Below are 11,901 nucleotides of genomic sequence, written 5' to 3'. Positions count from 1 at the left end.
GGGCTCCGCCCCGCGGCCAGCCGGCCTGCTGCACCCGAGCGAGCGCCCGGGGCCAGGGGCCAGGCCCTGCCCTGCTGCTCCTGGAGGCCTGTCCCCACCTGGCCGCCTGCAGGCATCTCGCGGTCCGCATTTCCCCAGCCACATCCCATCCTGGGCCACTCCCTGTGGGTCCCAGAGCGCACGCTGAAGGTGATGCCAGGGGACAGGTGTCCACATCTCCTTGACCTCCATGTTTGCCAATCTGGGTCTTCCTGTCCTTCCAGAAGTTGAATGTCTGAGGCGGGTGGGACAGGACTCCTTGGGAGCAGTCAGCTGACGGATGTAAAGAGGTGTTCGGCCTCAGGGGTTGATGGTGAGGGAACCATCCTCTCCTTTTGGATCCCATCTTTTGAGAGGATGGTGATGGACCTTGGATTTCACTATTGTCTTCTTTTTTTTTTTTTTTCGAGAATTTTAATATTTATTTTTTAGTTCTCGGCGGACACAACATCTTTGTTTGTACGTGGTGCTGAGGATCGAACCCGGGCCGCACGCACGCCAGGCAAGCGCGCTACCGCTTGAGCCACATCCCCAGCCCCACTATTGTCTTCTTGCCTCAACTAAATTGTTAGGTAATTTTTGGAATCATGTTTGGTTCCCGCCTACATTTGGCTTATCTCTCTTGCCTTCCAAATTCTGATTCTGTTATATGCAGAAGTCAATCTGCCACTCCATCCCCCTAGTTGGGTGGCATCCTTTCCCCAACTTATCCATGAGGAAACTCATCCTCAGCAGAAAATGGCAGAGACAGGCCTAAGAATCCAGGTCTTCCATAGACATCATCGCTCTTTCCTCTGCACCCCCCCAACCTGTGGGAGCTGTGAGAGGGGGCCGGAAGGGAGTGTGAGTGATCCTGCCATATCTGGACCCTCCAGGCCTACATCCCTGCGGGACCAGGCTGCAGGAGGGGTGGTCTTGAGCCTGTATTGTGAGAGGGAGGGTTTGTGTGACCTACCTTCCCAATCTTTTGCCTTCTCTCCTCTTTACTAGGAGGAGCAGTAGGGTCCCTTGTTAGTCATGGGTTTTCTGCTGAATCAGGCACTGGGCCTGATGGCACCACCTCAATACTTACCCTTCTCAGATGGATATCTTCTATCCCACCACCTGTCTCCCATCCCAATGTGGCTACTTCTGGAAAACCAAAGGTAAGGACCAGAGCTAGACTCAGGTAACCCAGCCCAGACTGTGGTCAGGTTCAGGTAGCTGGGGAAGCAGGAGGTATTGGAGAGGAGTCTAGGGTGGCTTAAGAGTCAGATTATGAGGGCCCAAGTGGTAAGACTAGAGGAGGGGCCTGACCCCCAGGGGTGTGATGGGGGTGGGGTGAGGTAACCAACATATTCAGATGTGGAGGAATCTGATACCCCCTCTCCCACTATCACAACAGCCCTCAGAGTGGTAGATTTGGGGACAGTGTTAAAATTTGGGGATATCTGAGTCTTTTGGGGGTACAAAGGTTATGTTTTGGATGCACAAAGTCCAAGTTTGGAGATAGTTATATATGAATTATTGATTATCACTGGGCAGCACCTTCAGCCATCATCACACATTTGTGGCTTTGCTTGATCCTGCTTTGATAAAGATACCCAAGTACCCTAGCACAGTGGTGCACACCTGTAATCCCATCAACTTGGGAAGCTGATGAGTGAGGATCTCAAATTCAAGGTCAGCTTTAGCAGTATAGCAAGACCCTCAACTATTTAGCCTGTCTCAAAATAAAAAATAAAGCTGGGCACAGTTGCGCAGTGTTGCACACCTGTAATCCCAGCAGCTCAGAAGGCTGAGGCAGGAGAATTGTGAGTTCAAAGCCAGCCTGAGCAACTGTAAGCCACTAAGCAACTCAGTGAGACCCTGTCTCTAAATAAAATGCAAAATAGGACTGGGGATGTAGCTCAGTGGCCAAGTGCCCGTGAGTTCAATCCCCAGTGCCAAAAAATTAAAAAATTTTAAAAAAGGGTCTGGAATGTAGCTCAGAGATAGAGCACCCCTGAGTTCTATCTCCAGTACCAAAACTAAACTAAACCAAAACAAAAATACTCAAGTACAGTAGAAGGAAGAGAAGTCCTAGCATCCCACAGGGCTTCATCCTGTGCTGTTTTTTGTTTTGTTTTTTTAAATAGGGATGCCCTCTTGTGGATACCTGAGGTATTTCACTATATCTTTTCTACCTTCAAGAAGTTCCACCACCATTTCTGCTCCATCCTTATTGCACTTATAAACCCATGAGGGGTCCCTTTATTAATGGCATAAAGGATTCTGGGGTTCTGAGATTTGATTTCAACACACAAAAAACCCTATTATTGTGTAAACAAGCATTTCCACAGCAATTATTCTGTGCTTTATAAATCATTCATTTATTCCTCACAGCTACCCTGTGAGGTAAGTACTACAATCACCCCTATTTTACAGATGAGAACATTGTGAAACAGAGAAGTTAAATGACTTGCCTAAGTCACATGGAGAATCTGGATTCCAGATGCTGTATTGTTAAGCCCTCCCCCATGCTGCCTCCCACTGGCATGGGAAGCCTCACATGATAACAGTCACAGCTAAGGGACATGTGTACACACAATACAGAGACTGTCCCCAGGCCTCATCCCTGACTTCCCCAAAGCTTACCCTGTCCCTCCCCAGGATGACTCTGTACACACACACACACACACACACACACACACACACGGAGGGTAGAGAGACGTCCAACAGCCTCCCTTTTCTTATTGGTTCTTTCTGTCCCTTCTGGGATGTGGAGATGCAGTAGGGGGTGCGGCTGCTTCACATCTGACTTCTCGGGGGCAGTCAGAGTATTCTGGGCCAATATGGCTCTATCACCAAAGAACCAAAAGCCAGTGTAGACGCAGCCGGGTCAGATGACTGCCTTTTCACTTCACACCCTCTGGGCCTGGAGAGGGTCTGGCTGGGTGGTCATAAGACCCATCTCTCTTCTGAAACCTGAAACCTGGGGGTGTAAAGTGCCAGGAGAGCTCCCTTTCCACCACTTGGGGAGAAGGAAACGAAGCCTTTTCCTGAGACCACCCACTCACCCCGTGTTTGCTGACGATGTTCTGTGGGTGTGTGGGGACAGGGCCACAAAGGTGGATCAGGAGCAGATCTCTGTCTTATGGGACCCCGTTTAATAGAGGAAGGATGGATGAGTCAACAGTGGCTGTGATTCAGCATGCCGGGCACAGGCGGAGGCGATTACTGCAGAAAAGGAGGCTGAGCTCCTCTGGGGCAGGGCAGGGAAGGTTTTGCAGGACCTGCCCTTGAGGTGGGTCTTAGAGAGTGGGTCAGGTTTAGCCCTGGGAAGAGGCGCGTATTGCAGGTGAGGCATGTAGTCCCCGCAGTCTAAGCAACCAGGCAGTTTGTGAGCGTTTATCTGGCTGTAGCCAAGGCTGCCTGGAAAGAGGACAAGAGAGTCACCAGGGGAGTGGGGGTCAGATCACCAAGGTCTCACCTATGGGGCTGTGGAGTTCAGCCTTGAAGTTTCCATGCAAGCAGAGGAAGCAGTCACCCTCTTCAGAGAGCAGGATGAGGAGTCCTGGCAAGCTCAGAGGGACTAAAAGGTGGGCAAGAGGGACAGGAGATGGTCCACTTAGATTCTTAATGTTTGTATTAAGCTTTAATGGAGTTCTCTATTAGTCAGAGCTCTTATACCCAGCAGAAACCCATGGGGACCAACTTAAATAAAAATCATGTTGGCTCACATAACTGGAGGACACTTCGAGAGTCTCAAGGATCAAAGGAACTGGAGCTCAGGACTCCAGGCCAGCAGGACCTCCTCCTTGCCGCATCTCTTCTCCTCTTGTCCCTGCTTGGATTTCTTCTGCAGGTTCCTTTCACAAGGCAGAGAAGAGGGCTGTCCCAGCCCATGCCTCTGTCACCTCAACTAGTAGTGTCAGTGTAAAGAGGACCTCCTTCCAGTGTCTGCATATTAACTGCCAAGAAGGATCTGCTTGGTCCCCTTTGGGTCACTGAGATCTTTCGGTCTAATCATCACCGTGGCTGGGCACATGGGATGCTGGGATGAACCCACCCAGGGTCCACATTTTTAGAGGAGGCAGAAGCAGGAGATACCACCATATCTCACAGCTCCTCAAGACCATGTGGATGGAGTGAGGGAGAGGTCCCCAAAGAAAAGGGGACAGAGTTATCAGGAAGGGCCTGGGAAATGGGCTGGCCAGCGAGCAATGGAAGCTGCCCCTTCTATTTTTATCTTTTGGCACTGAGGATTGACCCCAGGAGCACTTTACCCCTGAGCTACATCCCCAGCCCTTTTATTTATTTATTTTAAAGACAGGGTGTCACTAAGTTGCTGAGGACCTTGCTCAATTGCTGTGGCTGGCCTTGAACTTGTCAGCCTCCTTCCTCAATCACTGGGATTACAGGCGCGTGCCACTCTGCCTGACAGGAGTTGCCACTTCTGTGTGTCAGATGTTCTGCTAAAGGCTGGAGATTCCGTCTCTACCTTCAAATACTCCACAGTGCAGGTGAAGGTTCTGATGTCTAGTAAAGGTCACAAGGAGGATGGGACGAAGCCATTCTCCAGAGACGGTGGGAACTCAGAAAGATGGGCATGCCACCCAGAGGAAGGCAGAAAGAAACCAGGACAAACTGGGTCAAAAATGCCCCTCCAGAGGCTGGGGCGGTAGCTCAGTAGCACGTGTGGGGCACTGGGTTCAATTCTCAGCACTGCATACAAATAAATGATTTTTTTTAAAAAAAAGAACAATTTTAAAAATGCCCCTCCACTGAATTATGGAAGATGAGAAAATTAGCCTAGCCAAAAAAAAAAAGAGGAAGTTCAGAAGAGGCAGTGAAATGTAGAGGCACAGATCTTAGAGGCTTGGGATTCTGGCTTAGGAAAGGGGTCAACTGTCGTGTGATTCCAGGAGAGGAACACAGGAGGAGTTTGCGATTGAAGCAGAGGAACTGGAGAGTTCAGATTGACACTGGAGGGGTGAGGGGAAACATGTGGCTCACTCAGATAGAGATACCTGGTAGATGACTAGATTATTTTGGATCTAGAGGTTTAGAAAAAGGAATAAGTGGTGGAGATAAATTTGGGGTTCACCCAGCTGGACAGACGGTGTGGCTCAGATGAACAGAGCTGCGGAACACCCGTGTTCACTGAGCAGGTGAACTCAGAATCTGAGTCTGAAGGAAGGAGGCCGAGAGAGGCGGGTGCAGGGGAGCAGCAACCGTGACACAACGGTTTGTGCTTTCTGGTCCCAAAGGCCCTGCATATGTCATCCTCCCTCCTCCTTTGTAAATTTCCAGGGGAAAGAAAATGTTACCTTCCAAGAAATGAAAATCAGGTTGTCAGCAGCAGAACCTGATGCAAATCAAATCTTCAAAAGAGCAGAGGGTGAGTTAAGACCACCAGTTGTCCCCTACACCTGTTCTCTGGTTCTTTCTTAGCAACGGAACCTTGAATTCGTAGCTGGCCGCATGGCCATCCAGAATGAAGTCTCCCTTTCCGGCCTCACTTGAAGCTAACATGGTTAAATTCCAACTGCCTCTTCCTTCTTTGCACTTTCTTCCATTCTCCTGGCCTCAGTCTGAGGCCTTCAACATCCCATCATCTTGGACCAGGACGACAGCGAGGTCTTGAGTGTTGCAGAAGAGAAAACTGGAAGAAGCCTCATCCCCTCCAGTCTTTTACATAAGTTGAAGCCACTGCTATTTTGAGTCTCTTATTTACAACTAAACTCTATCCTAACTGATATTGAGAGGAAATTATACCCAGCCAAAATATCAATCAAGTATGAGAATAAAACAAAATCAATTTGGAGCAGGCAACCATCCAAAGAGAAGTCAGGAAACAGATGTTCAAATACAGTGTTTAAAGCCCTTAAAGTAAATAAGTATGTAATTGACAGGGATTTCGGGGAAAAGGGGAACTGTGAAAGCAAGTTAAATCCATCAACTTTCATTGCAGAGAGTCGAGAGATACTGCTTAAAGTTAATAAATTAGCCACAGAGAGATAAGTATATTTTCTAACACTGTCAGGAAAGCTAAAAAGAGAAGTGGTTAAAAATTATCACTTCTGCCAGGCATGGTGGTGCATACCTATAATCCCAAGGAGCCTGGAACAGGAGGATCGCAATTTAGAGGCCAGCCTCGCAGCTTAGTGAGACCCTCAGTAACTTAGTGAGACCCTGTCTCAAAACAAAAAATAAAAAAGAACTGGGGAAGTGGCTCAGTGGTAAAGCACCCCTGGGTTAAAACCCCAGTACCAAACAACAACAACAAAATTTACCACTTTTCAATTTTACATTACATTGACTTTACAATTTATTTTTTATTTTTTTATTTTACCTCGTGCCCTGAGGAATGGAGCTGGCCTTCTATGGACTAAGACCTCTGAAACCACCAGCCCTCAAATAAACTTTCCTTCCTCTACAATTGTGCTGGTTGGGTCCTTTAGTCACAAGAGCGTAAAAGCTGACTAAAACAATGGTTCTGGAGACTGGGAAGGCCAAGGGCATAGCAGTGGCATCTGGCAAGAGCATCATAACATGGTGGAATGTGAAAGGGCAAGCAAGTGCATGCAAAAGACAGCAACAGAGGCCAGGCTTACCTGACAACAACCCACTTTGATGATAATTAAGCCATTAGTGTGAGAAAGGTATTAATCACTTCTAATGACCTGATCATCTTGTAAAGGCTCCATCTCTCACCACTATCACAATACAATCCAATGTCAACGTGAATTTCAGAGGAGGACAAACCACATTCAAACCATAACAGCTTATAATGTATATTTTGTGATGTATATTTCTAAAAAGAAAGGGGGAGCTGGATACGGTGGTGCACGCCTGTAATCCCAGCAACTGGGGAGGCTGAGACGAGAGGATCACAAGTTTGAGGCCAGCATCAGCAACTTAGTGAGGCCCTAAACAACCTAGCAATACCCTGTCTCAAAAAATAAAAAGGAGGGGCTGGGGTTATGGCTCAGTGGTAAAGCGCTTGCCTAGCATGTGTGACACACTGGGTTCGATTCTCAGCACCACATACAAATAAATAAAATAGGGCCATGGCGTGGGTACCATCCGAGTCTGCAGTGGAAGAGTTGATGCCCAGGCTATTGCCGGTGGAGCCCTGCGACTTGGCGGAAGGTTTCGACCCCTGGGTACCTCCGAGGACGCCTCAGGAATACCTGAGGCGTGTTCAGATCGAAGCTGCTCAGTGTCCAGATGTTGTGGTAGCTCAAATTGACCCAAAGAAGTTGAAAAGAAAGCAAAGTGTGAATGTTTCTCTTTCAGGATGCCAACCTGCCCCTGAAGGTTATTCCCCAACACTTAAGTGGCAACAGCAACAAGTAGCACAGTTTTCAACTGTTCGACAGAGTGTGAACAAACATAGAAGTCACTGGAAATCACAACAGTTAGACAGTAATGTGACTATGATTGGTTTTCCTCCATTGCTTAGTATTGTTAGCAGAATGAATCAGGCAACAGTAACTAGTGTCTTGGAATATCTGAGTAACTGGTTTGGAGAAAGAGACTTTACTCCAGAATTGGGAAGATGGCTTTATGCCTTGTTGGCTTGCCTTGAAAAACCTTTATTACCTGAGGCTCATTCACTGATTCGGCAGCTTGCAAGAAGGTGCTCTGAAGTGAGACTCTTAGTGGACAGTAAAGATGACGAAAGAGTTCCTGCCTTGAATTTATTAATCTGCTTGGTTAGCAGGTATTTTGACCAACGTGATTTAGCTGATGAGCCATCTTGATGTAGCTGATTTCTGAGGGATAGAAGCTATTTCTGCTGAAGGCAGCCTAAGTCTGATGAAGTGCAATGCCAATTCAAGTACAGGCTGTTATCACTTCTTCAAAACTGTGTGAAAGGTCTTCATTTTAACCTGTGCAACTCAAATTGATAAACAGAATATAGACTGAATTGATTTTCTGAAATATCTTTGGAAAATCCCACTTGGTGTTTGATGAACAATTTGAATAGTTTTCTGCAGTCACATGATTTAAAATAAATTGAGTGCCAGTTATTGGTGAAGATGCCTGTATAGAAACTGTGTGATGAAATTTTATAAAGGTCCCCGGTGCTATTTCATTGTTTGTTACATGTCTTCATATAAATTTTGTTGAAAATGTGTTTTGGGGGCTGGGGATGTGGCTCAAGCGGTAGCGCGCTCGCCTGGCAGGCGTGCAGCCCGGGTTCGATCCTCGGCACCACATACAAATAAAGATGTTGTGTCCGCCGAAAACTAAAAAATTATTTAAAAAAAAAAAAAAAAGAAAATGTGTTTTGGTTACCAAAACTTTGTTTTACTTTTGAACAAAACAAGATAATGTCCTTAGAATTAGAAAATAATCTAGATTAAATGGCAAATATGAGTCAGCAACAGAATTAATCAAATGTTTTCTCTTTAAGCTCAATAAGTTTATTAAGTGCTTTATTGCATAAACAACTTTTTCTATAGGTTTAATGCAATGCCAATCAAAATCCNCTTTGTAAATTTCCAGGGGAAAGAAAATGTTACCTTCCAAGAAATGAAAATCAGGTTGTCAGCAGCAGAACACAACAGACACTAGTATGGCAATATGTAAATCAATGGATGTGTAACTGATGTGATTCTGCAATCTGTATATGGGGTAAAAATGGGAGCTCATAACCCACTTGAATCAAAGTGTGAAATATGATATATCAAGAACTATGTAATGTTTTGAACAACCAACAATAAAAAATTAAAAAAAAAACACAAATAAATAAAATAAAGGTCCATCAACAACTAAAAAATATTTTAAAAAAATAAAAATAAAAAGGAAGGGGCATGTGGCTAGGTGGTAAGCACTCCTGGGTTCAACTCCCAGTATATAAAAAAATAAATAGAATGGAAGGAAGGATGTAAAGTAACAGAGGTCCAGAGTCTAGAAAATGTGCCCCCAGAGGGAGATGGACAGGGAGGTCAGTTGTTCCACAGTAAATCTGATTGCTTCTGATTTTCGCCACTGGGTTTGTCTCATCCTTTATCCTCAGGGCCAGACTGGGGAGGAATTTAAAGACCTGCTCAAATGCCCCACTTCCTGTTGGCAAAGCTTGAGTTGGAATGACCTTAGGGCTGAGCAGGCAGAGGCCCCCTTTTTGCCAGGGTCAGAATTTCTCTGGTAATAGGACTCCCTTAAATCCCTCTTGGCTTTCTGCCATTGCGATTCCTGGGGACGCCATGCACAAGTGACCATTGCCAACAATCTCCCTTGGTCATGAAATTTGATTCTGATCCCCCTCTCTAGTGGATTCTGTCTTTTAGCCAGAGATCTGGAGGCTCCCCTCTTCGTCCAGATGTTAGGTTCAGCTTTTCCCTTGGCATATGAACATCTCAGGTTCACGGATTAGGACACTGAATTTCCTTTGGGGAGGGTCTATCGTCCCCATCCCATCCCACTCTCAGCCAGGATATTAAATATATTTCATCTGAGATGTCTTATACCCCCAAATCTAGGGACATGCTGATCAGTATATTCCCATCACCATAATCAAAATGACTGGTGATGAACACATGGTGTTTGGCAGCCCACTTATAGCAAATTGCAGGATTTTTTGCTGAGAATGCTGAGATATGGACTTGCTCTTTCTTACTGGTATTGAACAAGGAAGTTTGTAATCCCTGGAGCTCCTGTCAGCCCTGAGTGCTGTTGGGATTATAAAGAGAGAAATACAGACAACAAAAACAGGGAGCTGAGACAGGAGAACTGCAAGTTCAAGGCCAATGTCAGCAATTTAGTGAGGCCTTAAGCACTTTAGGGAGACCCTCGTCTTAAATAAATAAATAAAATAAGGGCTGTGGCTCAATGGTAGAGTGCTTACCTAGCATGTGTGAGACACTGGGTTGGATTCTCAGCACCACATATAAATAAATAAAATAAAGATCTATTGACAACTAAAAAAAAATTTTAGGGCTGGGGGTGTGGCTCAGTGGTAGAGTGCTCACCTAGCATGCACGAGGCACTGGTTTCCATCCTCAGCACCACATAAATGTAAAATAAAGATATTGTGTCCACCTAAAACTTAAGAATAAATGTTTTTTAAAAAATATTTTAAAAATCAAAATAATTTTTTTTAAAAGGTTGGGGATGTAACTCAGTGATAAAGTGCCCCTGGGTTCAAGGTTCCATCCCCAGGATCACCCCCCCACCCCCATTAATTGCAGAGCAGGCTTAATGAATGCTAGCTGCAGGGTAGCCTGGACACTGGGCCCCCATCCTTCTGGTTCCTTATCGCTTGTTTGCCTCAAGGCTGAACACTCAACCCCCACCTGTCTGGTGCTAAGGGTGTCAACTTAGCAACTACTGTATGATCTAGTCACTGTACGCCAACAAGGCAGCTTGCAGACCCAGAGACTCCATTAGATTTTGGCTATAAAAACTCTCTCCTGGCAGACCCTCCTCTCTCTCACTCTCTCTAACCCCCCCTTCTATCTCTCTCTCTCTCTCTCTCTCTCTCTCTTACTTTGCTTTATCCCTCTCTCTCTCTCTTTCCCTGCTCTCTCTCTCTTTTTTTTTCTCTTCATTCCCTGTTAATCAGACACTGCCGCAATAAATATTTCTTGGTCGCTCTGAGTGTTGTGGTCACTTTCCTTTTACCCGCCTCAAAATAAATAAATAAATAAATATTATATATATATATATATATATATATATATGAAAAAGGATCATTTCTTTTGGCCCCACCTAATTTAACTTTAGCAGCTTCAGTGGACCTAGATCATTGGCCAGAAGCAAATCAGATCTTTCTTAACAAAGCTAAAGTTCTCTGGTGATTCAGCTTAAAAGAAAGATTCCTGCTGCCTGACAGAACTTTACTGAAGACCACAGAAGAATGTCATGTTCCGTATCTGATATTTTTCCATCAAGTCTCTAATAACTCCAGTACCATTAGGCACAAGTATGAGTCCTAAGATCAAGATTCTTTTAGTTGCAAAGAAAGCAACTCCACTCATATTTAAACAAGAGGGAGCTTTTTGGTTCATAGGATGGGAAAGGTAGGGGTATATTAGAAACAGAGACAAAATACTGTTAGTCTCTCTCTCTCTCTCCTATCTCTGTTTGGTTTTTACACTCTGTGTTTCAGGGATTTTTTTTGTTTGTTTGTTTCTGCTTTTGTTACCAGGGGTTGAACCTGGGGCGCTTAACCACTGAGCCACATCCCCAGCCCTTTTTATTTTTTATTTAGAGACAGGATCTCTCTAAGTTGCTTCCGGTCTTGCTAAATTGCTGAAGCTGACTTTGAACTTGCAATCCTCCTGCCTCTGCTTCCTGAGCTGCTGGGATTACAGGTGTGAGCCATTGTGCCCAGAAGTTGCAACTTCTTAGTCTACCAGTTTAGAATGGGTTTTTCTGTACATACAGAGAATATTAGCTACAGTGACATCCAACACCCCAGAATTGTGGTTGACAGTTCCATTACCAGAGAAGAAACAAGTCTCTTCCTCTTTAACTACAACCATAAAAATACCAAAATGGGCTTTGTTTGTCTTGGGTCATTTACTCATGTTTCATGCAGGAGCATAGGATGTTATTATTGAGTTATCCTGGATCAGATATGTATTCCTGTGACTGTTACCAGAAGAAATGGGGAGAAAGTGCATGCTTAGTAGAGAAAAAAAAATAGCCACTGAAAGAATTAATGAGAAGATTGAGTAAAGTGGCCAGATATAAGATAAATGTATATTTTACATCTGGGGACTCTATAGGCAGAAATAATTATTTGAAAGTGCTAGCCTCCTCAGGAGGCTGAGGCAGGAGGATCATGAGTTCAAAGCCAGCCTCAGCAAAAAGTGAGGCACTAGGCAAATCAATGAGACTCTTTCTCTAAATAAAATACAAAATAGGGCTGGGGATGTGGATCAG

General features: G+C 45.1%; 1 protein-coding gene across 1 annotated transcript; it reads left to right on the top strand.

Annotated features, from left to right (window-relative positions):
- Positions 1 to 7,051: 7,051 nt before the first annotated feature.
- LOC107159993 (gem-associated protein 2) lies at positions 7,052 to 8,146 on the top strand. Its single transcript, XM_015506634.2, has one exon. The coding sequence runs from the start codon at positions 7,074 to 7,076 to the stop codon at positions 7,767 to 7,769; it is 696 nt and encodes a 231-aa protein (XP_015362120.1). The 5' UTR covers positions 7,052 to 7,073; the 3' UTR covers positions 7,770 to 8,146.
- The last annotated feature ends 3,755 nt before the right edge of the window (positions 8,147 to 11,901 follow it).

The sequence above is a fragment of the Marmota marmota genome, unplaced genomic scaffold (genome assembly GCF_001458135.2).
Source record: "Marmota marmota marmota unplaced genomic scaffold, marMar, whole genome shotgun sequence".
Lineage (NCBI taxonomy): Eukaryota > Metazoa > Chordata > Mammalia > Rodentia > Sciuridae > Marmota > Marmota marmota.
Note: the sequence above shows the minus strand (reverse complement) of the source record. Positions and strands in the feature narration are given on the sequence as shown.